Source organism: Lepidochelys kempii, chromosome 2 (genome assembly GCF_965140265.1).
Source record: "Lepidochelys kempii isolate rLepKem1 chromosome 2, rLepKem1.hap2, whole genome shotgun sequence".
In the NCBI taxonomy this organism is placed as follows: Eukaryota; Metazoa; Chordata; order Testudines; family Cheloniidae; genus Lepidochelys; species Lepidochelys kempii.
Genome location: NC_133257.1, coordinates 187,263,047 through 187,285,933, shown reverse-complemented (window position 1 = coordinate 187,285,933; position 22,887 = coordinate 187,263,047). Strand labels below are relative to the sequence as shown.

At 44.4% G+C, this 22,887-nt stretch overlaps 1 protein-coding gene and 2 non-coding genes across 3 annotated transcripts; all 3 read right to left on the bottom strand.

Moving 5' to 3' along the window:
- Positions 1-9,042: 9,042 nt before the first annotated feature.
- RPSA (ribosomal protein SA) lies at positions 9,043-17,658 on the bottom strand. The gene is made up of 7 exons (XM_073333101.1): positions 17,552-17,658; positions 14,618-14,786; positions 13,128-13,246; positions 11,272-11,517; positions 10,099-10,227; positions 9,699-9,891; positions 9,043-9,185 (listed from the first exon to the last, which is right to left on the bottom strand). The coding sequence occupies exons 2-7, from the start codon at positions 14,748-14,750 to the stop codon at positions 9,091-9,093; spliced, it is 915 nt and encodes a 304-aa protein (XP_073189202.1). The 5' UTR covers positions 14,751-14,786; positions 17,552-17,658; the 3' UTR covers positions 9,043-9,090.
- On the bottom strand, positions 10,914-11,073 carry LOC140907989 (small nucleolar RNA SNORA62/SNORA6 family). The gene has a single exon (XR_012157700.1). It is a non-coding gene; the product is annotated as a small nucleolar RNA SNORA62/SNORA6 family (small nucleolar RNA).
- On the bottom strand, positions 13,325-13,484 carry LOC140907990 (small nucleolar RNA SNORA62/SNORA6 family). The gene has a single exon (XR_012157701.1). It is a non-coding gene; the product is annotated as a small nucleolar RNA SNORA62/SNORA6 family (small nucleolar RNA).
- Positions 17,659-22,887: the final 5,229 nt, after the last annotated feature.

The following is a 22,887-nucleotide window of genomic DNA, read 5'->3' as shown; positions in this document are numbered from 1 at the left end:
CCAGCTTTTACTGACAGGAGACCTTGTGTGAAAACTGACAAACAAACTTCTTTGTTTTACAATGTGCTTTCTGGCTGGTGACACATGGGCAACCTGATCCCCAAATCCTGCTGTGATGAAAAGACTTTTTGTCCCTTTAACGTTTTTTGTGAAAAGAGCTCCATACATCAAGGACTCCCTGCTTTTACCAGCTCCAGGGAACCCATGAGACTGATTTCAGAGGTAAATCAGATCACATTTACATTTTTAATGTGTCAGTTATAGGCAAGTACTTAAACATGGCACTTTTCCATCATGTCTCAGGAGTCACTAAGCCTTAACTAATGATGATAATAAAACAGTCTTCAGGAAGGTACCATACCCTTTAAAATCTGAATGGTTCCTAAGCAGAGGTATAGCATTGCAGAGAGTGGGGAGGGAATTGAGTATTAGGCTATATTAAGGAGACTACAATGCAGAAAATACATCATAAATCATTCTGCATCTTAAACACCAAGTTCATTTTTAATCACCATCTCTCAGAAAGACAGAGCAGGGTAGGAAAGGAGCAGAAAAGGGCAACAGAACCAATCTGAGATATTTGGGAGAGTAGGAGAGTCCAGATAAGGAGAGACTAACAGCCCATGGAATTAGTTGGTTTAGAAGAGAGCAAGAGGAGCTATAAGAGGCATTGTCATAGTCAGTTCCCTGCAATTACCACTACTGGTCTCTAGATTTTTCCCTGTGTCCCAGGGTGACTACAGTACCTTTAGGGAACAGGTGCCCTTCTGTCCAAAGCAGGGACTTCACCCTCCCCCTGGAGTCAGAGATTTGCTTTCCTTCGCTGTGGAACGACCCCCAATCATTAGCCCCAGAAACAATCCCTAAACCAAGGCTATCTTCAACAAAGTAGCATTCTTGTCCCAAACTAGCACTAGTTTATAGCGCTGTGTTACACATACACATGAAGAACCCTTCCTAATTTATCTGCAGTACCAGGATTTCTCCTGGATAGTATTCAGCCCTATTGAGGGAGATAAAAGTAAATGCTATAAAGAAGGCCAATCAACTATTCCTCAAATATAACAAGAAACACCTGAAATTTTAAAATAAATTATAAATTAAAATGAATACAAAGCCCTGCTACTTACCTATCACCGCTGTAGGAGTTGTGCTGTCTGCTACCACCAGATTCTAAGGTGCAACAGGTTTCAGAGTAGCAGCCGTGTTAGTCTGTATTCACAAAAAGAAAAGGAGGACTTGTGGCACCTTAGAGACTAACCAATTTATTTGAGCATAAGCTTTCACGAGCTACAGCTCACTTCATCCAAGTGAGCTGTAGCTCGTGAAAGCTTATGCTCAAATAAATTGGTTAGTCTCTAAGGTGCCACAAGTCCTCCTTTTCTTAAGGTGCAACAGTCATCCAGAGAGCTAACCCTCCCCACATATTGCAGCCTCACAGGGACTGAAGCCCAGTGCACCCACTTCATAGAACTGTAGCTCCGCTGCAAATTCTCACAATTATATTGTGAATTTCATTATATTTGATTTTTTTTCTTAAAGGCTCAGCTCAGGCTCATGTGATTAGGTAAGAAAAAAAGTGTGTAACCTTGATGGTTGCAGAGAAAAGCTTAACAATATGACTTGACCTGAAGGCTCAAAAAAAAAAAAAAATACCCACAAGACTAATAAACTGGATCCAAAATGGATTCTATTTTTAAAATATCTCATGATTTTTGAGGCCCTATTCCTGGTTTTTGAACACTTGGGATTGTCAATATTGGTTGCTGGAGATGCCAGACCCCCAAAATGAGCTGGTGCCGCATATTTGACTACCTACAATGTCCAAACAAGGAATCTTTAGCTCACCTAGTTTTGCTAACAAGCTAGAGAATCACCACTCCCTGTAGCTATATTAGGATAGCAAGCTAGTACATCTGTTCTGGGGCGACCAGAAGCCAAGTTAGATGGAGAAAAGGAGATTTCTGGAGCCAGAAAAACATTCCACTTCTAGCTGCCAGCTCTCTTCCAAATGGAGAGAAAAGCCACACCCAAGAGAGTGGCTGAAGAGCTACACCCTCAGTCTATAGCCCTTGGAGAGATGTAAATGGCTGTACCCAAACACACAGGGAGAAAAAAAGGCTTTAAAGGAGCCTGCAGGGAGGACTAACTGCACTGTGAATGAAGGCTGTTTACTTGTAGATGGTAGGGCCTAAATGAAAGCTTAACTGCAGACTGTGGTCACCTGAGTTTTGGGGGGGAAAACCAGAAAGCAGTAAACAAAAGAAGATTTGGGTAGCTGTGAGAAGGAAAAGATGCTGCTCCTTTATTCTGCCCCAATGAAGCCACCTCCCTCTTTCCCGTGAAATCCCCTCCCCTTCCAGAACAAAAAGTCAGGACCAGTTACAGCAATATGTGTCTATTCTTTTCTTCTCTTATTTCCCAAGTATTTCACTCCCTCCCTTCTCTTTCATTCACAATCAGTCGTTTTCCTCTCTCCTTTCCGTCCGTTACGGTGGAAAGGAGCCTAAAGGGCCTGTGTCCTGAGTGGACTGAGGCCTGACAAGCAGGCCAAAGAGGAGCCTACCATCATGACTAATGCTCTCCCTTAATTTACAAAGGGAACAATGATCTCCTTCCCCTCCGTTGATATAAAGCAGAGGAGTGACACCTCTGGGGGCAGTCAGCAGGATGAGATTTTTAACTATAAGGCTTGGTAAGTACTGCACTAGGTTAATAAGGTTTGTGGAATCCCCATGATTGGAGGTTTTTAAGAATAGGTTAGATAAATACCTGTCAGGGATGATCTAGGGCACTGGTTCTGAACCAGGGGTCCAGGGCCCCTTGAGGGGGCTGTGAGCAGCTTTCAGAGGGTCCATCAAGCAGGGCCAGCATCAGACTCACTGGGGCCCAGGGCAGAAAGCCAAAGCCCCAGTGCATGAGGCTGAAGCCTGAACAGCTTAGCTTCATGGGGCCTCAGGAAATTGCCCTGCTTGCTACCCCCTAACACTGGCCCTGGCTTTTATATGCAGAAAATCAGTCATTGTGACACAGGTAGGCAATGGAGGTTTTATAGCATCCTGGGAGGGTGGCTCAGAAAGAAAAAGGTTGAGAACTCCTGATCTAGGGGTCCTGTCTCAGCATTGGGGAATGGACTAGATCAGGGGTGGCCAACCTGAGCCTGAGAAGGAGCCAGAATTTACCAATGTACATTGCCAAAGACCCACAGTAATATGTCAGCAGCCCCCCACATCCGCTCCCCTGCCCCACTGATGATCACCTCCTGATCAGCTGTTTTGTGGCATGCAGGAGGCTCTGAGGGGGAAAAGTAAGGGCACTGCAGGCTCAGAGGAGGTGGCGGTGTGGGGGCAGGGCCTGTGGCAGAGCCAGGGGTTGAGCAGTGAGCACCCCCCAGCACATTGGAAAGTTGGCACCTGTAGCTCCAGCCCCGGAGTCGGTAGCTATACAAAGAGCCGCATATTAACTTCTGAAGAGCCGCATGTGACTCCAGAGCCACAGGTTGGCCACTCCTGGACTAGATGACTTCTCAAGCTCCCTCTCAGCCCTACATTTCTATGATTCAGTAAGAGCCACAGTCAACATCTAAAAACTCCTGTTTTTTTTGTAACACGAGCAGGGCAAGCTGAGGGAAGTATAAGCTTCTCAAGGAGGGAAGTTTTTCTGATCACCCAAGGCAAAAGAGAACAAAGGAGGGTAGACAGTAGGACTGGGAGAGGGAAAACCAAAAAAAAAAGAGCAGTGATTGTGCTGGGGAAGCTGGGACTAGGAAGTATAGGGAAGAAGCTACATAAAAGGGGAAAAAACCTGAGTCAACAAGAAAAAGTATTTGTTTTCAAATAGGCCCCAAAGCAACAATCTTCGAAGAACCAGAGTAGAGTAAACAACAGAGCCTGAAATGCAAGGCAGACAAATGGTGCCAATCAATCCAGGTAGCAAACCGCTGTGCTCAACCTGATGGAAATGGCACCAGAGACCTTCTGCTTCAAGCATTTTCCACCTCAGCTTGTGAGTACTATGGCTACAAGGAACCTGAGAACTGAATCTGGGAATACTTGAAACAAAGCTGCCATGCTAAAGATTTCCATGGAGAGGAACATTTATGAGTTTCTACCCAATTTTTATCATCAACCCTTTGTGGGTTCCACTTTCTCCCGAGATTAGAGAGAACCAACGGTGGCTTAAATTAGGAATGGAAGTGTCAAAGGCTCTCTTCAAATTATAAGGCCAATGACCACCCATGTGTCCTCTATAACGGAAATAAAACAATGTAAATTTTACAGCAGAACACTGAGAAAGTTTAATATTCAAAATGTGTCTAGCCAGAGTAACATCTGCAGTTAAATTACAGTATCACTGAGATGCCCCTTATCAGGATGAGGGTTCTACTGGGAGATGGTACCATTTAAATTTGATAAAGATGCAGAGCTGGATGTAATCTACTTACTGATGGCACTTTATGCCATATTCTCACCAGCTCTCCCAATGGTTTCAGAGATGTTAAGATGGGGAGAGGACTGAACCTTGTGAAGTGAGAGTGTTTGAGGTGGAGAAACTGTTGCCCAAAGCAACTCTCGATTTTCAGTGAAAGAAAAGACCTGAAATATTTCAGGGTGTTTCCTTTCAATCTCTTAGAGGTAAAATGGGATTATATGAAAGTCAATAGTATAAAATGTGACACAAATCCATTAGGATGATTACTGACTGATATACTCTAGCCTGCAGACAGGTCAGCTGCCAGATCAAGTGCTGTCTATACCATGTTCTAGCCCTGACTGAAAGAGACCAGAAGGCTGACAAGCTGGGACTGAAGCCTGTCTTTCCAGCTTCCCAAGTAACTTGCTTAGCTAGCAGTTATACGCTAGGTACTAATGATTGTTTCTTCAGTACTGCTTGGAGAATGGCAAGTTTTAGGATGGGTGATAGTCTCTTGGAGGATGGGAGTCTTATCAGGCCCTTATTGAACCCAGAGACGGATTTACCATGAAACAAACACTGTGGTGGCATGGAGCCCCCCAGTAACAGGGCCCCCCAAAATGCAGGACAAATCTCATCTGACAACCTGCCCCAAGTCCCACCTGGCTGCACAGCAAGGCTCAGGCAGGCAGGCAATGCCGGGTTTAAAATGGCTCCAGTGGCTCCATGGAGTCAGGCCCATGCTGAGAAGGGGCCCGGGCCTGCTCCGCTTGCACTGCTCCCCAAGACCCCCCTGCCCACCACTTGCTCCTCTTGGCCTGCCTGCCGGCTAGCCGAGGACCCCTCTCTGCACGCTGGCCTCACCCCCTGCTCCTCTCAGCCTCCTGGCTGGACCCCAGTGCACCTCCGGCTCCAGGCAGTATCTGCTTCCCACCATCTGTGAGGCCCTGCCTGTCTCCCTGGAGCTGAGCCACCTGGGACTGGTGCAGAAGCCTGGCCAGTCTCAGCCAGGTGTGAGGGGAGACAGTGCAGAGGGCTTAGCTGGGGCCCTCCAGGCAAGTGCATCTTGAGGGAGCCCAGCCAAGGCAGGCCCTGGCCTGGCTGATTGCACCATTCCTGAGGGGCTGGAGCGATTCCCAGCCCTGGGACCAGCCCTGGCTGCGCTGCTGGCTCAGCCCAGCAACAACAGTTGCCTCCCAGCAAGGCTGGTGAGTGTGGCCAAGTACCTCACTTTATTTTCCTTTGCTTCCTTTTACTTATAATATAGAAGGATGAAGGGGGAGAAAATGAAAAGCAGAGGGTGGGTGTCTCCACTGCTGCCTGCAAGCACCACCCCCACAGAGATAAGAGGATGTTCTTTTTCTTGGCTGGGTCCTGGGTCAAAAAGGAAGCTGCATACAGGGCCCCACTAACTCAATCTACCACTGACTGAACCAGTGGAATCCCACTCTCTTCCCCTCAGGTACTGCTTTGTCAAGCACTTGTTTTTCAGTGTTGCACTGCTAGACTCTGAAGCAGCCTAGATGCAACAGCACCACCTACTGGGCTTGCACAAATCAGGGGAAATTATCCAGCTCTGGGGTTCCCAAATTGTGGGTAGTCCACAGGCACAACTATGTTCTCCAGTCAAATCTAACTCCAACTGACTCATGTAATCCCAGTAAGCTATATAAGTAACTTTTGAGCTGTATATGGTGGAGTATAGATTTTTTTTTAAATGCAATGTCACATTTAATTCTCACAAGTACAATGGTGCATTTCACTTTGAATAACCTAGAGCAACACACTGTCCACCATTTACAACAGTATAAAATGACCAGCAGTATTTCAATCTGACATGGATATATTTATTTTTCAAAAAATAAAAGGAGGCACTGGTGGAGAAGATATTTATTGGATCAGATGAGTACCTGTTGCCTCAGGGTTATTTTTATTTACAATATTTGATTTTATAATTAGTAGAAAATAGTGGGGAGTCTTTACTTACATAGCCCACATTCAGATTTTACACTAAAAAATTGAAAAGTATTCAAACTTGAATGATTACTTTAAAATCAATGAATATTGATTAACATGGTGTTTATTTTATACATTGTACATTAATATATGGTGTGCTCCCTCTGAATACATTTTGCTCTCAACTTTAATTTAAGAAAAAGTAGTTTTAGCAGAACCATTTTGTTTCAAAGATCTTGAATTTCTTTGAGTGAATAGTGGTAGGGATTTCTATTACAACCATTTACATTAAAATGAAAAGGAAATGTACATTGTTTAGTTTATATGTAATATTTTTCCTGCAGTGAAGGGCCTCTGGCAAAGTAGTAAGAGTCCTGATCTAGCTGATGAGGGAAACAAAAACCCTCCCAAGCAGCGAAGATTTGAACATGCACCTTCCCCAATCAAGTTTAAGAGTTCAACTGTGTATACGTAAAACTTCAACAGAAGTTAAAAAACTACCTCATCCCTACCTTATATTAAGTGTTACATCCCAACATTATCAAAACTTTATCATCAGGTGAGGGATTTATAGCAGAGGACATGTGGCGAGCTTCACGGTCCACAGAGAAAGGGACAAATTCTCAGCGTCAACCCAGGTTTGATTTACCACAACGGCAATGGAGCCGTCTGAACTGGTTTCATACCAGACATTGTGCTGTAAAATGCCACCAATTCTGCTAGAGACAGTCCATTATGTCAATGTGGGGAGCCACAAACCATGATCATATTGTTGAGGACTGCAAAATGACAACTTCCTGGAGGTCTTCATACCTTGAACTTTGTTGATAACAACACTGGTGCTTGGCTTACAGAATTGCATACATCAAATCATGCACTGTAACCTCACAAGCCTGGTGGCTCTAGGGCATAAGCCACTCTAAACATCAAAGACTCATTGGTTTATCAGAGCACCTAAAATCATCAGCAGCACAGCTCCATATAAACAGTCTTATATCCACTAGACAAGGACTATGCATAGACTTGTCTGCGCTCACCCGTGTGTCTTATAAAATGGTTAAATTTGAAATTAAAAGGCTGGTAGGGTCACCTGCTTCATAGTTGATTTCTAGCCCCTTCAGATTCACTTATAGTACTTAAACATTCAAAACATCCCTCATTCCCACCACCCCCACTCCAACAAAATTAGGCTTAAGATAGGATACACAGCTTGGATCAATGCCCACACAAATATAATCTGAAATGGTGGGAAACAAGCAATCTGAATAATGGTAAAATGTGAGAAAACTGAATGCTACTTAAGTTAAAAACTGCACTTGTTTCAGAAGCATCTCTCACTGCTGGGCATGTAGATATATAACAAAGGGGCACAAGGTCTTCCCAGTTTTTGTGTTAGATACAATTTTCAGTTCTCCTTAGCATCAGGCCTTAAATATCTAACTCCCAGCACAATTTTAATATGCAATTGATGATATTCATGTATGCATTCAAGAAGTGGTCTGAGGTGGTAGTTTGTGCAGCATGCATGGACATATCCCCTTTACTGCTATCATCCATTATTTGAAATTTTTAAGGAGTTACACCTATATGATAGGAGACAAATGCACACTGGCTTCTTTTTATATTGCTTCAGTTTTCCATCTGTCTGGGTTTCAACAGCCCCCATCCTACCAGCCATGGAGTTTAGAATCTATGGCCAGTTAAATGTGAATATAGGCTTTTAGTACTGACAGTCAGTGAACTTCTGTCTTTACTCCTTCTTAGTCTGTTTCTAGATTATTTTTGACTCACTCAACCTAGTTTACTGCCACTATTAACTCCTGGCTCACCAGCCCTGTAAATTGCCTCTTGAAATTATTCAACTTGGCAGGAAATGGCTTCTCTATATTGCTTGTTTTACAGATCCAGTGTACAGATTGGTCACTTACACCAGCCTGAAGGAAAATCAAATCAATGCCCAAATGTACATTTACTTGTTGGCTAGTATTTTATCATAGCTGTAATGGAACCAAGCTAATTAAGGTGACTGAACTTCTCCTTTGTCCTTCTGAAGTATTCTGACTTCTCTATTTCCTTCCACAGTTGCATTTTTTGCCTATGTATAACAAGCTACCGGTTTTGAGACTTCCCATACTGTGGGTCTCTGCTTCATGATAGTCTAGACTCTAGAGAGAGATCAGAAAGGAAAACTTGAGCTGACAGTTGCTGGGGATCTTAACAAAGGGGCCTGGAAGCAAGTCTTTACTCTTCCCCAAACTGTTGTCTTGGAAGGTCTGAAGACCCTTAATATGACCTTAGGAGTGGATTGGGGCTACTGCTTTCTACGGAGTTCTTCTGTCCCTCTTTCCCTTTGGGAAAAAGTGGTCTCACGGGTTGGCTTCTCTTGCCATAAAGGATTTGGGAGTGCTTAAGGCCTCAAGATTTCTTTATACTACCTGGCTTTCCCTGGAGTGGCTCCTATTGTGCTCTGTGAAGCATTTGTGTCTGAAAAAGCACAAAAGACGACTTTACAAAGTGAAAATTATAGGTTATATCTTGGGCATCCCAAATCTTGGCAAGTGCCCCATCTCAAGTTTGCCTATGTCTAAAGAAACTAACTGGAAAGTAACAAATTGAGATTTCAGAAAACACCAACATAAATATACCAGAAAGGAGGACCAGAAATGCAAGGTGTAAGAAACAGATCTTTTATTTACTTCTTTCACTGTACTTGTACGGAAGTTAAGACCATTCAGTGGCAGTCCCAACCCACTCAGTGGCCTGTGCTGTGGGAGCTGCAGACCAGTCTTCAGTGGCAGGCTGGGCACTCCAATCCTCTGAAATAACAAAGTGACTATCAGGAACTTCTACAGCAATTGTACTCATTCTGTGCACCTATTATTAACAAGTTTCACATGCATATCTAATCATGCATTTGAATAGGCAAGAACACTTATGGAAACAAAAGTGTGGTTGACTGTTCATGTATCCCATTGGAAAACAATTGTGATCACTAAAAAGCACTGATCCAAAGGTTTAGGCTCTTAAGACAGGGAAATCTATACAAATTTCCCAGATGAATATATAAAATACTTCCCAATACTCAGCCATGCTAGCCAGAGGACATCTGCAGGAAATGTTTAGCAAATACTATGGAACTGCACCCAAACCTAATGAAAATCTGAGGAAATTCACTCAATGCATACGAACACTAGTCAGAGCTCTATGTACATCTCCAAAGTTTCATACAGTTGACTATCACCAACTCAGATCTTTAAAAAAAATCCCCCACATAAGAAATTCTATATCTGCCATCAACTCTTCCTTCAAATATTTCTCAAAAAACTCACCAGTTGGGAATGGTTGGATAGGCACAGATGGTACCTGCACCCCCTCAGACCAATCTGCAACCTCAGGCTGAGGAGCAGGAGCAGCAGCAGCAGCCGCAGCAGCGGTGAATTCAGGTGCTGGGGCTGTCCATTCACCCTGGAACTCCTCCTTGGTAACTGCCTTCTCAGCTGCAGCCTGCTCCTCCTTTTCAATCTACCAGACACAAGATTGTGAGAATCTCAGAGGGAGGGAGTACATTCCTATATTCGTTAACTTGCACTGATTGAAGACCATTTAAAATTGAGGTTTTAACTATTTTAGTGATTGTATTACAGATGAAACTGCCCTCAAGTGACCTGCAAGGTTGTTTCCATACCCTCCCCTACATGCACACTCCCAACCCAATCCAGAAGTTTTTACCTCCTCAGGATCTCTGTAGAAGTAGAGGTCAGGCATAACCTCCCATGGGTGTTCACGGGAGATGGTGCCACGCATACGCAGGACCTCACGGGCAAGCATCCACCACATCAGACCCACTGAATGGGCCCCCTGAAACACAAACTGGTGTCTAACCTTTGGTTCAAAACCAGTCCTTTAAAAAAAAAGATATACGTAGCTGAAATCTATAAAGGAAGAGCACAAAATGGACATACCAAGTCCAAACTGCTTAAAAGCACAAGCTCTTGGAACTGACGAATGCTTATTTTTCCCTCAAACCCTTCCTGAGGGTCCTTCACAAAGCAAGATAAAGGCAACTCTTTTGGGCACTGCTCACTTTTCAGATCAACAGTGAAAAGACCACATGAATGTAGAAACAAACAGTTGTACTATTTATGGCAGACATTAGTATGGATCAATCACTAACACCTGGGTAGACTGTACATGGCTCAGTGAGAGTCATCCTCTTGGCTTATGAGGGTCAGACCCCACAGACACCCCAAAAACATCAAGATTTTAAGAACAGACATGAGTAGTATGTTTATGGGGTAACTGAACTGACATAGCTAAGAAAGCCTGACCAAACAGACATAAGTTACAGCATATTCTGAATATGTTCAAGTTTTGACTTAGATATGAACAAATTTCAGAGGTAAGGGTCTAAACATCCTAGGCTCCTGCTCCCTTCAGTCTCACCATTGGGGTAGTTCCAGAGGGAGTGCAGATGTTTCCAGAGCAATTTCTTCATCAGCTGGAAGACTGATCTTGGTGCTTCACTTTTATCTCTCACATTTAAGAAATGTCGCAAGAATCACTATCAAACTCCACTCATTGGACTGCAAAGGCCCTTGTGGCGTTAGCGAAAAATCCTGCTGAGGTTACTGTAGCACACGTCCTACACTTGAGAGTTCATTGGCCAGAAACTGACCTCAGCTCCAAGCTCTAACAGTGTGCAGTTCAATCCCTCCTTCACACCATCTTCCCCACCCCGCCCCATGCCAAAGGCTTTAACTGGTTTTTTTCCAAATTAGATATGCCACTACTTTCTAGCCCTTCTCTGCAGATAGGGTTTTGAAAGAGTGCATACTAAGGTTTCCATACCATGGATCTAGAGTGAGTGCCAAAGGGAAAAGCACTGAATACTAGAGCAATTACCTTATTATTGCATGGGATAGCAATATCCACATAGCGCAGCGGGGAGTCTGTGTTGCAAAGAGCAATGGTTGGGATGTTAACGTAAGATGCCTCAGTCAATGGCTGATGATCAGCCCGGGGATCTGTAACCACCAAAAGGCGTGGCTCACGGAAGGCAGCCTGGATCTGATTTGTGAAGGTACCAGGGGTGAAACGTCCAGCAATTGGTGTAGAGCCAGTGGCAGCAGCAAACTTCAGAACAGCACGCTACCAGGGGAGTAAAAACAAAACCAGGATTACACAGCTGGATTGACAATCTCTGTCGTGGCACTGTGGCAACCAAAGAGGATATGTATTTTTGAATGACACTCTTTCGATCTTAATTTCCACTGTCTGAGTGAACTCCTCTGGCAACTCAGCTCTGGCATGAAACAGAATGGAATTGTATTCAGTTATTCCCAGTTCTGCAAGACTGAAATGAAGGAGTAAAACTTTATCTGTCAGTGAAATAAGCAGCCAGCTCAGGACTCTGGAAAACAAGGGACCACTTCCTAATCCTAACCATATGTGACTCCCCAGAGGTCTTTTCTCTTAAATGTCACTAAATCTAGCTTTACCATTTACCTTGCCTCTGTATTTACACTGATCCTCTTGTAACAAATACCAGGTGAGGGTGAAGGGTGTAAGGAAACAGAAGACAGACAAAGAGCAAGATATTTCTCCCCAAATTTCTATACAGTATTTCAACTTCCCATATCTGGCTGCAGCAAAACTTTAATCACAGGTTTAAAAACTCAGTTAAATTTACCTGTGACAATGTCTCAGGAATATATGACCAAGTCTAATTTACTGAAAAATTCTTTAAGCCTATCAGATTTCTCAACTAAACTGGCACATGGCAGGGATTGCCATCAAACTCCAGTCACGGAAAGACCGTGTTCTGGTGTTAGCAAAGATCCTGACATGCTGCTTCACTGCAGCACACTTTTGGCACTTGGTGCTGACTCTAGTTTCTTGCCAGTGACCTCTCAAGTTTTAACAGGATGCAGTTGAAGTATACAACAAAATCCATTCATAAGCACAAGAGCATCAGGTTATATCTGGTAGACCTATACAATACCTACTTATCATGGCACTATGAATTTGAACCCACTTTGGTCCATCTCTACCAATGCAGAGAGGCAAAAGCTAACAGTGGCTAGGCTAGACTTAATTTGAAGGGTAAATTCCCTGCTGTATCACATATGGCAGCATCTCTAGATTTGGAGAATGAAAGTAGGTCTTATAAAGAGTTTATTACTAAAATGAAATGTGACAGCACTGCAACGCAGGAAACCCAGAGATACCACCTCATTCAGCAACAACCCCTACCAACATGCAATGTTAACGGATTCCCAAGGGACTTTGGAAAAGTGACAGCAGCAATACTGGGCCTCCAAAAAGGATGTATAATGCAGGAGCTGGTTTTTCCCCAAGATTACAAGAAGTGAAGAAAGAAATGTGCATAATTAGAATGCATGAGAACCCATCTAAAACAAGTGATTTAGTCACTAATCTGTCATTACCTTAATTACTGTCACCTAGCCCTCACATCCAAGACACTTGCTCTAAAAGACCAGACCAACACACTATGAACTATTCAACTTGTATCTGCAAAATATACAGATTTGAAGCTTCTGTGTATGTGTGAAATTTGCTGGAAATGGACACTCACACATTCTTCCCAAGCCCCAAATGCTAAGAGTCTGTGTCCAAAATAAGCATTAGATTTCGGGTCGCCTGCTTCCCATTTACTGAGCCTCGCAGCCCTGCATGCAACATATGTTCCGTGAGCACAACTCTACAAAAGCAGGCCTTATGCCCTGTAAATAACATACCTGTCCAGTATTCCTGGAAGAGATGACGCTCACATCAGCTGGGTTTTCAATGGCAACGATGGCACGGGCTGCCAATAGGAGCTTCTCCCAAGTCCTCTTCAGATTGATGATGTAAATACCTAGTGTTAACATCAGCATCCACAATAACCAACAAGTATAAGCTCTCATTGGAGCTGCACTTTTGTGTAACTAGATTGGCATGTGGCAGCGATTACTATCAAACCCCAGTCACAGAGGGAACACCTCTCCTGGTGTTAGCGAATATCCTGCCATGCAACTCACTATAGCACACCTCCGACACTCAAGAGGTCATTGGTCAGAATCTGGCCTAATCTCTGAGCTTCAACAGCGTGCAGTTCAGACTTATAATGAGGAAAAACAAAACAATGGACCACCACATATGCACAAAACAATTTTGTTATTCAAACCCAGAGCTGTAGAAATTTTCTGAATTTCAGTTCGGTCATTGATTTAACATTTGACAAAAAGCATTTTTGGATCAATATTATAGCTGGGGGAAAAACTGACAATAAAAGCCTCAAAGTTTTGATTTTCAAAAACCAGTTACAAATTTAAAAATCCTGCACAACACTTTCCCCCCTATTTTTGGCCAGCTCTATTCAAGCCATTCCTGCTCGTTTGACACATCATTGTGTAGAGAGATAATACAGTAAGGAAAAAAGATACAAACCAATAGCATTTACTAAGTGATTTGAAAGACAAAAAACTACACTTGGGTCTTTATTTGCCCCTTTTTTGAGGTATAGGTGGAGGCCTGGAATTGAGACATCATACCTACCTAAATCGTGAAAGCTGAACTTAGAAGGGACATGATATGAAGTCAGACTGTTTTTGTTGGCATCTATTTAACTCCAGTATTAATGAGTATTTTGGCTAAAGGACACCTTTGTTGAACATCCCTAAGACCTTCCAGGTATCTTCCAGCATAATCCGGTTAGACTAGACTATTTCTAAGGTAAAACCATAAGCAGGAAATAAAGGTTTGTGAAAGTTTATGTGCATCATAAGCCAGAAAAGGTACAAACCCAAGTTTTAAAATATGCTTTCAGTCATATATACATATCAGTGAGGAGGCTGTAGGTCAGGGGTGCGCAAACTTTTTGGCCCAAGGGCCACATTGGGGTATGGAAATTGTATGGTGGGCCATGAATGCTCACAAAATTGGGGTGGGGTGGGGCCAGAAATGAGGAGTTCAGGGTGTGGGAGGGGGCTCCAGGCTGGGACCAATGGATTCAGGGGGGGATCAGGGATGGGGCAGGCCGGATGTGGCCGTAGTATGCCCACCCCTGCTCCAGGTACTCAATGTTGCACAAGAAGAAATAGAACCCAGCTGCTCTGCCGAGTTGATTCTTCAAGGATAAAACTTAGCTGTGAATGGGTGACATTCTTATGTAACCCTGTTAATCATCATTACCAGTTGCTGCTACTAAACATCCATTGTAAATCCTAAAGCACTGCCAAGTACATACCATCACTTTTCCTTTTGTAGATATACTGTTCCATCTGAAAGTCTAGATTGGTGCCTCCCAAGTGGGTTCCTGCAGCAAGGAATTTGAGGACATCCTCCTCCTTCATCTGCAGGACATCGAGACCTCCGGACATTGTGAAAGTTCCCCTTTTAAAGTAACGGCAGGGAACCTGGAACAACAAATCAGTTCACTCCACCACAAACTTACACAGAAGTAACAGAACATTGGGGAATCCTAGTCACCGGAGGTTTTTAAAGTTTGTACAAACAAGTAAAGGATGGTCTAGATCAGCATATCTCGCATGCAGCCATCATGGGCTTTTCTTGCAGCCACAGCCCCCACCCCCCGGGGAGGGTGTGCATGACAACAGCCCCTCCCCCAGGCCCACCACCAGGAGTTGGGCCCTGCCTCCCTGGAGCCAGCCAGAGTCCCCCACCTTCCCAAGTGCAATGGGGCTCAGCCCAGGGGTGTCAGGCAGCAAGCTCCAACCATGGGGTTGCAGGCTTTGGCTGCATCCCCCTGCCAAAGGGCTGTAGCACCAACCCCACGCCCACCTCCCCAGCCAAGGCTTAATTTGTTCCCCAGCTTACCAGGGCTGAGTAAGTCTGCTGTGAAAAGTGATCTGTATGTTTGTTAATCACTTCTCACTGCCTCCCACCTAGCTATCACCTCTGCTGCTAAGAAAAAATGATTTCACAGCAGTAGACTTACTAGCTAACAAGTCGAAAAAGTAGGGCTGTCGATTAATCGGACTGTTAAACAATAGAATACCAATTGAAATGTATTAAATATTTTGGATGTTATTCTACATTTTCATATATTGTATTCTGTGCTGTAAGTGTATATTTTTCATTAAACTTCAGAGCCTATAAGTCCACTGAGTCTTAATTCTTGTTCAGCCAATTGCTAAGACAAACTAGTTTGTTTACATTTACAGGAGATAATGCTGCCCGCTTATTTACAATGTCACCAGAAAGTGAGAACAGGCATTTGCAGCACACATTTGTAGCTGGCATTGCAAGGTATTTACCTGCCAGGTATGCTAAACATTCATATGCTCCTTCATGTTTAGACCACCATTCCAGGGGACATGCTCATTAATGCATTTTTAAAAAAAATTAAATGTGTGACTGAACGCTTTGGGGGAGAATTCTATGTCCTCTGCTGTTTTACCTGCATTCTATCATATATTTCATGTTCTAGCAGTCTCAGATGATGACCCAGCATATGCTGTTCATTTCAAGAACACTCACTGCAGATCTGACAAAATGCAAAGATACTTCCAAAGTAGCTACAGCACTCGACCTAAGGTTTAAGAATCTGAAGTGCCTTCCAAAATCTGAGAGGGAGCATGCTTTCAGAAGTCTGAAAAGAGCAACACTCCAATGTGGAAACGACAGAACCCAAACCACCAAAAAAACCCAACCTTCTACTGGTGGCACCTGACACAGATGATGAAAAAGAACATTCATCAGTCCACTATGCTTAAGATCCTTATCGAGCAGAACCTGTCATCAGCACGGACACATGTCCCCTAGAATGGTGGTTGAAGTATGAAGGGACATGTGAATCTTTAGTGCAGCTGGCATGTATATCTAGTGACACCGGCTACAAGAGCGCCATGCGAATTCCTGTTCTCACTTTCAGGTGACATTGTAAACAAGAAGCAGGCAGCATTATCTCCTGCAAATGTAAACGAACATGTTCATCTGAGCAATTGGGTGAACAAGAAGCAGGACTGAGTGGACTCTCAGGCTCTCAACTTTCACATTGTTTTATTTTTGAATGCAGTTTTTTTGTACATAATTTTACATTTGTAAGTTCAATTTTCATGATAAAGAGATTGCACTACAGTACTTGTATGAGATGAACTGAAAAATACTATTTCTTTTGTTTAGAGTGAAAATACATGGAATCAAAAATAAATATAAAGTGAGCACTGTACACTTTGTACTCTGTGTTGTAATATATTTGAAAATATAGAAACATGCAAAAACATTTAAATAAATGGTATTCTATTAACTCTGCAATAATTTTTTAATCGCTTGACAGCCCTACTAAAAAGAAAGCCACCATAAAAGCAAAAGAAACAAAAAAAATGAGAACACGCAAAGCACTTTATTTGTGTTTCTATTCTGTTTAGGCTCAAGACAGACGGACAATACCTTATTTTTATCGTGTTTGCAAAACACCCTACATAAATAAATTACTATGAACTGCACGTACGATGTATGGGCAGAATTAACTTTAGGAAAAACGGTGAGAGCAGCCACAAGCAAGAGTTGGCGTCCACATCCGGAAGCCACCCAGAAATTTGTCGAGAGAACCAGGGGGTCTAGCTTTGGTCCTGCCACAGTACGGGGCTCGACTCCTTGAGGCCCCTACATGCCCACGACAATCCCTAGCGTGGGGGGGGGGGGGTGTCACGTAAGGAAGGGGTGACTGAAAACCCACAGTTAAACGGCTACCCCAAAAAAAAAAAAAAAAAGCAACCGGCCCACTCCGCAACCCTGCCACTGGTTTGGCTTTTGCTTAAACCACAGGCAGTACGGCCGAGCTAACCCAAAAGGAGCGACCCCCCCCCCGCCCGCCCAGCACGGGGCACGCGGCGGCTCTGCGCACCATGCAACCGCCGCTCCCCGAAACAGCAGCAGCAGCGACGCCCAACCCCACCTCGCTAGTGGCGGGGGGGGGGGGGGCGGGGGAGAGACACGCGCTCACCGCTCGCTTGGCGGGAGCCGCTTTGCAGGCGGGGTTCACGAAAGGCCCTTGACTGCCTGAGCCGGGCCCAGGCGAGCTGGAGGGGGAGGGGGAGCATGCCGGAGCCCGCCCCGCCCCCGCACGGCCCGGTCCCGAAACTGCCCGATCCGTAGCCCGCGGTGCGGACGGTCCCCCAGGCCGGATCCCGCCCCACTGCTCCTCCACAAGCCTCACCCGGTGACAACGCCGTATGGGGGACCTCGCTAGGCTGAACGAGCGAAAGAGGGAGGCCGCAGCCAGTGACGTTCATTTATATAGTCCCGTCGGCCAATCAGCGGCAGCAACGTCAGCGGAAGTGAGGCAAAGGGGGTGAAGGTGGCCTGGTTCCTAAGGGAAGGGAAGGGAGGGAGGCCCGGGGGCTTAGTAGCAGTCACGTGGGCAGCGGCCGGCAGGTGGCAGCAGAGCGGCGAGTGTTGGGGACTCCCTGGCTAATGCGGCTGGGGCTGGGCTCGGAGGGGGCCTGCCCCTGGGCTTTGCTTGGGGCTGGGCTGGGAGCCAGGCGTGCACGGGGTGCGAAGCTATAGGAGGGCTCTGGGGGCAGGGAGAGGCAGTGCCTGGGGTGGGGCCCTAGAGTAAACACGTGGCCGTCACTCCTCTAGTACAGCGGTTCCCAAACTGGGGTTTGCCAAATGTGACAGGGGGTTCTCAGGAAAAAAATTCCCTAATGGTGGACAGAGCTGTCCCTAGGGACCCTGGGCAGCATGGGGCTGGAGCCCCTGGACTTCCAAGAGCTAAGGAGATCAAAGCATGCATATCTATCACACTGAAGAAAAGGAGGACTTGTGGCACCTTTGTCTCTAAGGTGGAAAGGGAGGAGGATATTTCTTGCTGTTTTTAAAATTAAATAGGCAGCTAGTATTGTTTTTAAAATTATTATGAAGAACAAGTTTAACCTTTGTTGTAACGGGCGTTGTTTGCCTGGACTTTTTGCTCAAGACCTGAATGCTTGTGTAGGAGGAACTCTTTGAGTTGGGTTCTTAAATAATGCTGTTTCACATCTGATACTCCTTGATGAAACATAGGAGCCTTGTCTTACAACTGGCTCATTCAAAGTGATACAAGTTACAAAAGTGAAATCTTGGAAGAGTGTTGCCATTTTCATAATGTAGTAAAAATACTGCAATGATAAATAATGTGCAATAAGCATGTCATAAAAACAAATTTTGTGTTTCTAAGATCACCACTTTTATAATTTATACTCAGATAAAGGAGAAAATCCCTGGAAATATTCATTTTTAGGAAGGGGTTCGTGAGTCTTGGCATTTAATTGAAAGGGGTTCATAGGTTGTTAAAGTTAGGGAACCACTGCTCTAATGTAAATCACCCCACCCCGCACACACACTGCTGCCAGCTCCCACCATTTTATCCCCAAGCCCAGGCCTGCTGGTATTTGGGTTCCAGTCCCAGCTGCTGGAGTCCTTTGTTCTGCCCAGACCCTCAGCTTTCACACCCCATACAAGTAAGGGTCCCAGCCCTCCTGGTTATGGAGAAGAGCTTGGAAACAGGAAGCAACTGCACCCTAACAGCTCAGAAACCACTAGTAGGCAAATTAAAATAACCCAACTGATGATTTGTGAATTATTTGCTATTAGCAGTCCTGCTGTCTGCATTGATCACTGCAGTGCTGAAGTGCTGCACATGAGTAACTCGTAGCTAGGGCCTACCAAATTCATGGTACATTTTCTGGCCAGAGGGTTTTAAAATTGGTCAGTTTCATGATTTCAGATGTTTACATATAATTGTGTGTAACCAGAGGTTATTCCATAGTAATTGATAAATCCTTTGATAATCTTCATAACAGTATTAACAATAATGTTCTGATCTTAAGGAGTTTGTAAAAGATATAGGCAAGGGTTGGGTGAAAATATATTACGGCAATTGGGGAAGAGTTTTAGATGTTACTGCCTTTCTCCCTGCTCCTATTCTGTGTTTTCTGTTTTAGATTGTGAACTCTTCAAGGCTGGGATCCATCTTACGAAGCTGATACTGACAAGCAGCCTTCAGGGCAGTATAGAAATAATGGCTTTATAATTCACATAGTGAGCACAGAGTATTATTGAAATCTGCAATAACCTTGCTTTTACTAAAAAGAAAAGGAGTACTTGTGGCACCTTAGAGACTAACCAATTTATTTGAGCATGAGCTTTCGTGAGCTACAGCTCACTTCATCGGATGCATACCGTGGAAACTGCAGCAGATATTATATACACCCAGAGATCATGAAACAATACCTCCTCCCACCCCACTGTCCTGCTGGTAATAGCTTATCTAAAGTGATCATCAAGTTGGGACATTTCCAGCACAAATCCAGGTTTTCTCACCCTCCACCCTCCTACACACAAGTGAGTTTGTGTGTAGGAGGGTGGAGGGTGAGAAAACCTGGATTTGTGCTGGAAATGTCCCAACTTGATGATCACTTTAGATAAGCTATTACCAGCAGGACAGTGGGGTGGGAGGAGGTATTGTTTCATGATCTCTGGGTGTATATAATATCTGCTGCAGTTTCCACGGTATGCATCCGATGAAGTGAGCTGTAGCTCACGAAAGCTCATGCTCAAATAAATTGGTTAGTCTCTAAGGTGCCACAAGTACTCCTTTTCTTTTTGCGAATACAGACTAACACGGCTGTTACTCTGAAACCTTGCTTTTACTGTGCCAGTTAGATGTTTTCCTTCTCCTTACCCCTTCTATCATAGGTCTTGGTTTTAGATGCACACAGCAGGAGGCAAGGGACATTAGAATAATCTTTCCATAGCCTGAAGGCAACTTTGTGCTTTGGAATTACCTTGACCTTCCATTTTCCCTCTGGTCTATTTCTACATTAGCTAAGGGTTTTGAACCTCATCAAGCAGCAGCTGTGCATAGCAGATAAGAGCCAAACGGTTGACTCCACCCCATCTTCCTTCTGATCCATGCCTGAGGCTGAGCCCTGCAAAAATCTCTTCGTTTTGGGACAGCACTAGCAGAGCTAGGCTGGTAGAACATGTTGTGTGGAGATGGGGAGGTAGGGCCTAACGTAGGCAGACTCTGTAGAATCAGTAGGGCCCTGTGTAGTACACATGGGAATTGAATCATGAAGAGCAGAAGGCTGCTGACTTTTATGCCATAGTAGCATATGTTCATGCTTTTAAGATCTACAGGTTTCTCCTGGTAATTCCACTTACAAAATATACAGCATTTGTAGTAGTCAGACTTGCACAAACCAATTTCACCTTAAGAAGGTTCCATTGTAATTTACACATATTGCCCCCCCCCCAAATAAATGGCAGACTATCATTCCTTCCCCCAAGAACTTTAATTCTACACCCCACAAAAAACAACAGCTGCGGAATTTTCAATCCATGAAGTTAGATTAGCTTTCAAAGGGTAAGCAGCCAGAATTGGGGTTTGTACAGTACATTTCAGACTCCAGTTCTCTTAGCGGGGTTGAAGAAGGGGAGTGATGGTGCAAACCTATACATTAGCTGTTATCAGCTTAGCAGCAGGTTACACACAGCTTGGGGTACCAGAACTTTTTTTTTTTTTAAACTGAGCTCAACATCCTGATTCCTACGCTGCTTTGTATCTTGTGCTCCAACTTAGGGGCAATAGATTGGACACACTTTGTGGCAGGGACTTTTTTGTTCTGGTTGTTCACCACCTAGCACTCTGGGGGTCTTGCACTTGTGTGGTCATTTCTATCTGTGCACAGTGAATATCCATCCTAAGGGGAGCATTTCCTCCTCCTTGGCATTGGTGTGAATGACTATGCAGGACCCCGAGCAGTAGAGAACAAGGCCCCAAACACTTTCACACATTTTCTTTGAAAAATGCCTGAGGATTGTTAATTTCCACATGGAAGCCTGGCAAAGGGGGTCTGCAGCTGGTTTCCTATGAAGGCCAATACCATTAACATAGCAGATATCAGAGTAGCAGCCGTGTTAGTCTGTATTCGCAAAAAGAAAAGGAGTACTTGTGGCACCTTAGAGACTAACCAATTTATCTGAGCATAAGCTTTCGTGAACTGCAGCTCACTTCATCGGATGCATTCAGTGGAAAATACAGTGGCGAGATTTATATACATAGAAAACATGAAACAATGGGTTTTACCATACACACTGTAACATCACTTAAGGTGAGCTATTACCAGAGGCGGGGGGATGAAGGACGGACCTTTTGTAGTGATAATCAAGGAACAGGGCAGGGGAATAAACATGGGGAAATAGTTCTACTTTGTATAATGATCCATCCACTCCCAGTCTCTATTCAAGCTTAAGTTAATTGTATCTAGTTTGCAAATTAATTCCAATTCAGCAGTCTCTCCTTGGAGTCTGTTTTTGAAGTTTTTTTCGTTGAAGAATTGCAACTTTTAGGTCTGTAATCGAGCGACCACACCCATTGTTTCATGTTCTCTATGTATATAAATCGCCCCACTGTATTTTCCACTGAATGCAATCAATGAAGTGAGCTGTAGCTCACGAAAGCACATGCTCAAATAAATTTGTAAGTCTCTAAGGTGCCACAAGTACTCCTGTTTATTAACAGAGCAGTTACCTTCCTCTCCTCCCATGACTGCCAAGTTAGGGATTCCATTTAGTGTTGCCTCTAAAGGCTAGAGGAACCTTCAGCAGCTTAAACATGAACATGCTTTATGTCTTGCCAGATGTGGAGCTCAGTGGCAGCCGAATCTGCAAGCTTGGTGGGGAGGCTGTGCACAATAGTAGTTCAAATTCTGTGCCCTGATTCCATGCCAGAGAAACCTGCTGACAATTAGGCCTCGCTGTCCAAAGAGGCACACGCAGATGCCATCGGAAAACAACTCCTGCTTCTATAGCTCTCCCTCCCCAATCCTGGAACATGAATGTCTTAGCAGATAAGGTGTCTGCAAAAGGGCCCAGCTATGTGCCTAGGAGACCAATGCCACAGGAGTGCCTGGCAGACATCAGCTGTAGCAGGTAGTTAATGTTTTTGGCAGCATCCCCTAAGCAGTAGGCTTCCTCCAGCAATAGAAGCTCCTGTTGTGTGTGCCCTTCAGTCAGTATGTAGGCTCTCTCCTCTCTACAAGGACAGTCAACTTAAATAATCAAGAGTTTTTCTTGCTATAAATTTTATTGGAGATAACACACAGTGCCACACGCTTAAACAAGTGCTCAAAGCTAGGGGCACTGAAGGGGAAATTCATTCCTCCCCATACACAGACGGGAAGCTCTTTGGGGCAGGAGCTGTGGTTTGGTTCTGTTTATACAACATCTGGCACAATGGGGTCCTGCTCCGTGAAATTCTCAACAACTCCTTTGAGAGCAATACTATGTGATTCTTCTGTGGTGCACCTGCTTAGGAAGAGATGGTCTGTCTACAGAGCAAAAAAACCAAACCAACAACAAAAACCTGCAGCACCAAGTCTCAGAGCTCAGGTCAACTGACTCAGGCTTATGCTATAGGGCTAAAAATAACCCAGGGAGCAGGGAGGGCCCAGGCTCCAGGAGACGAAGCCCAAATGCCTACACAGCTATTTTTAGCCCCAGAACACA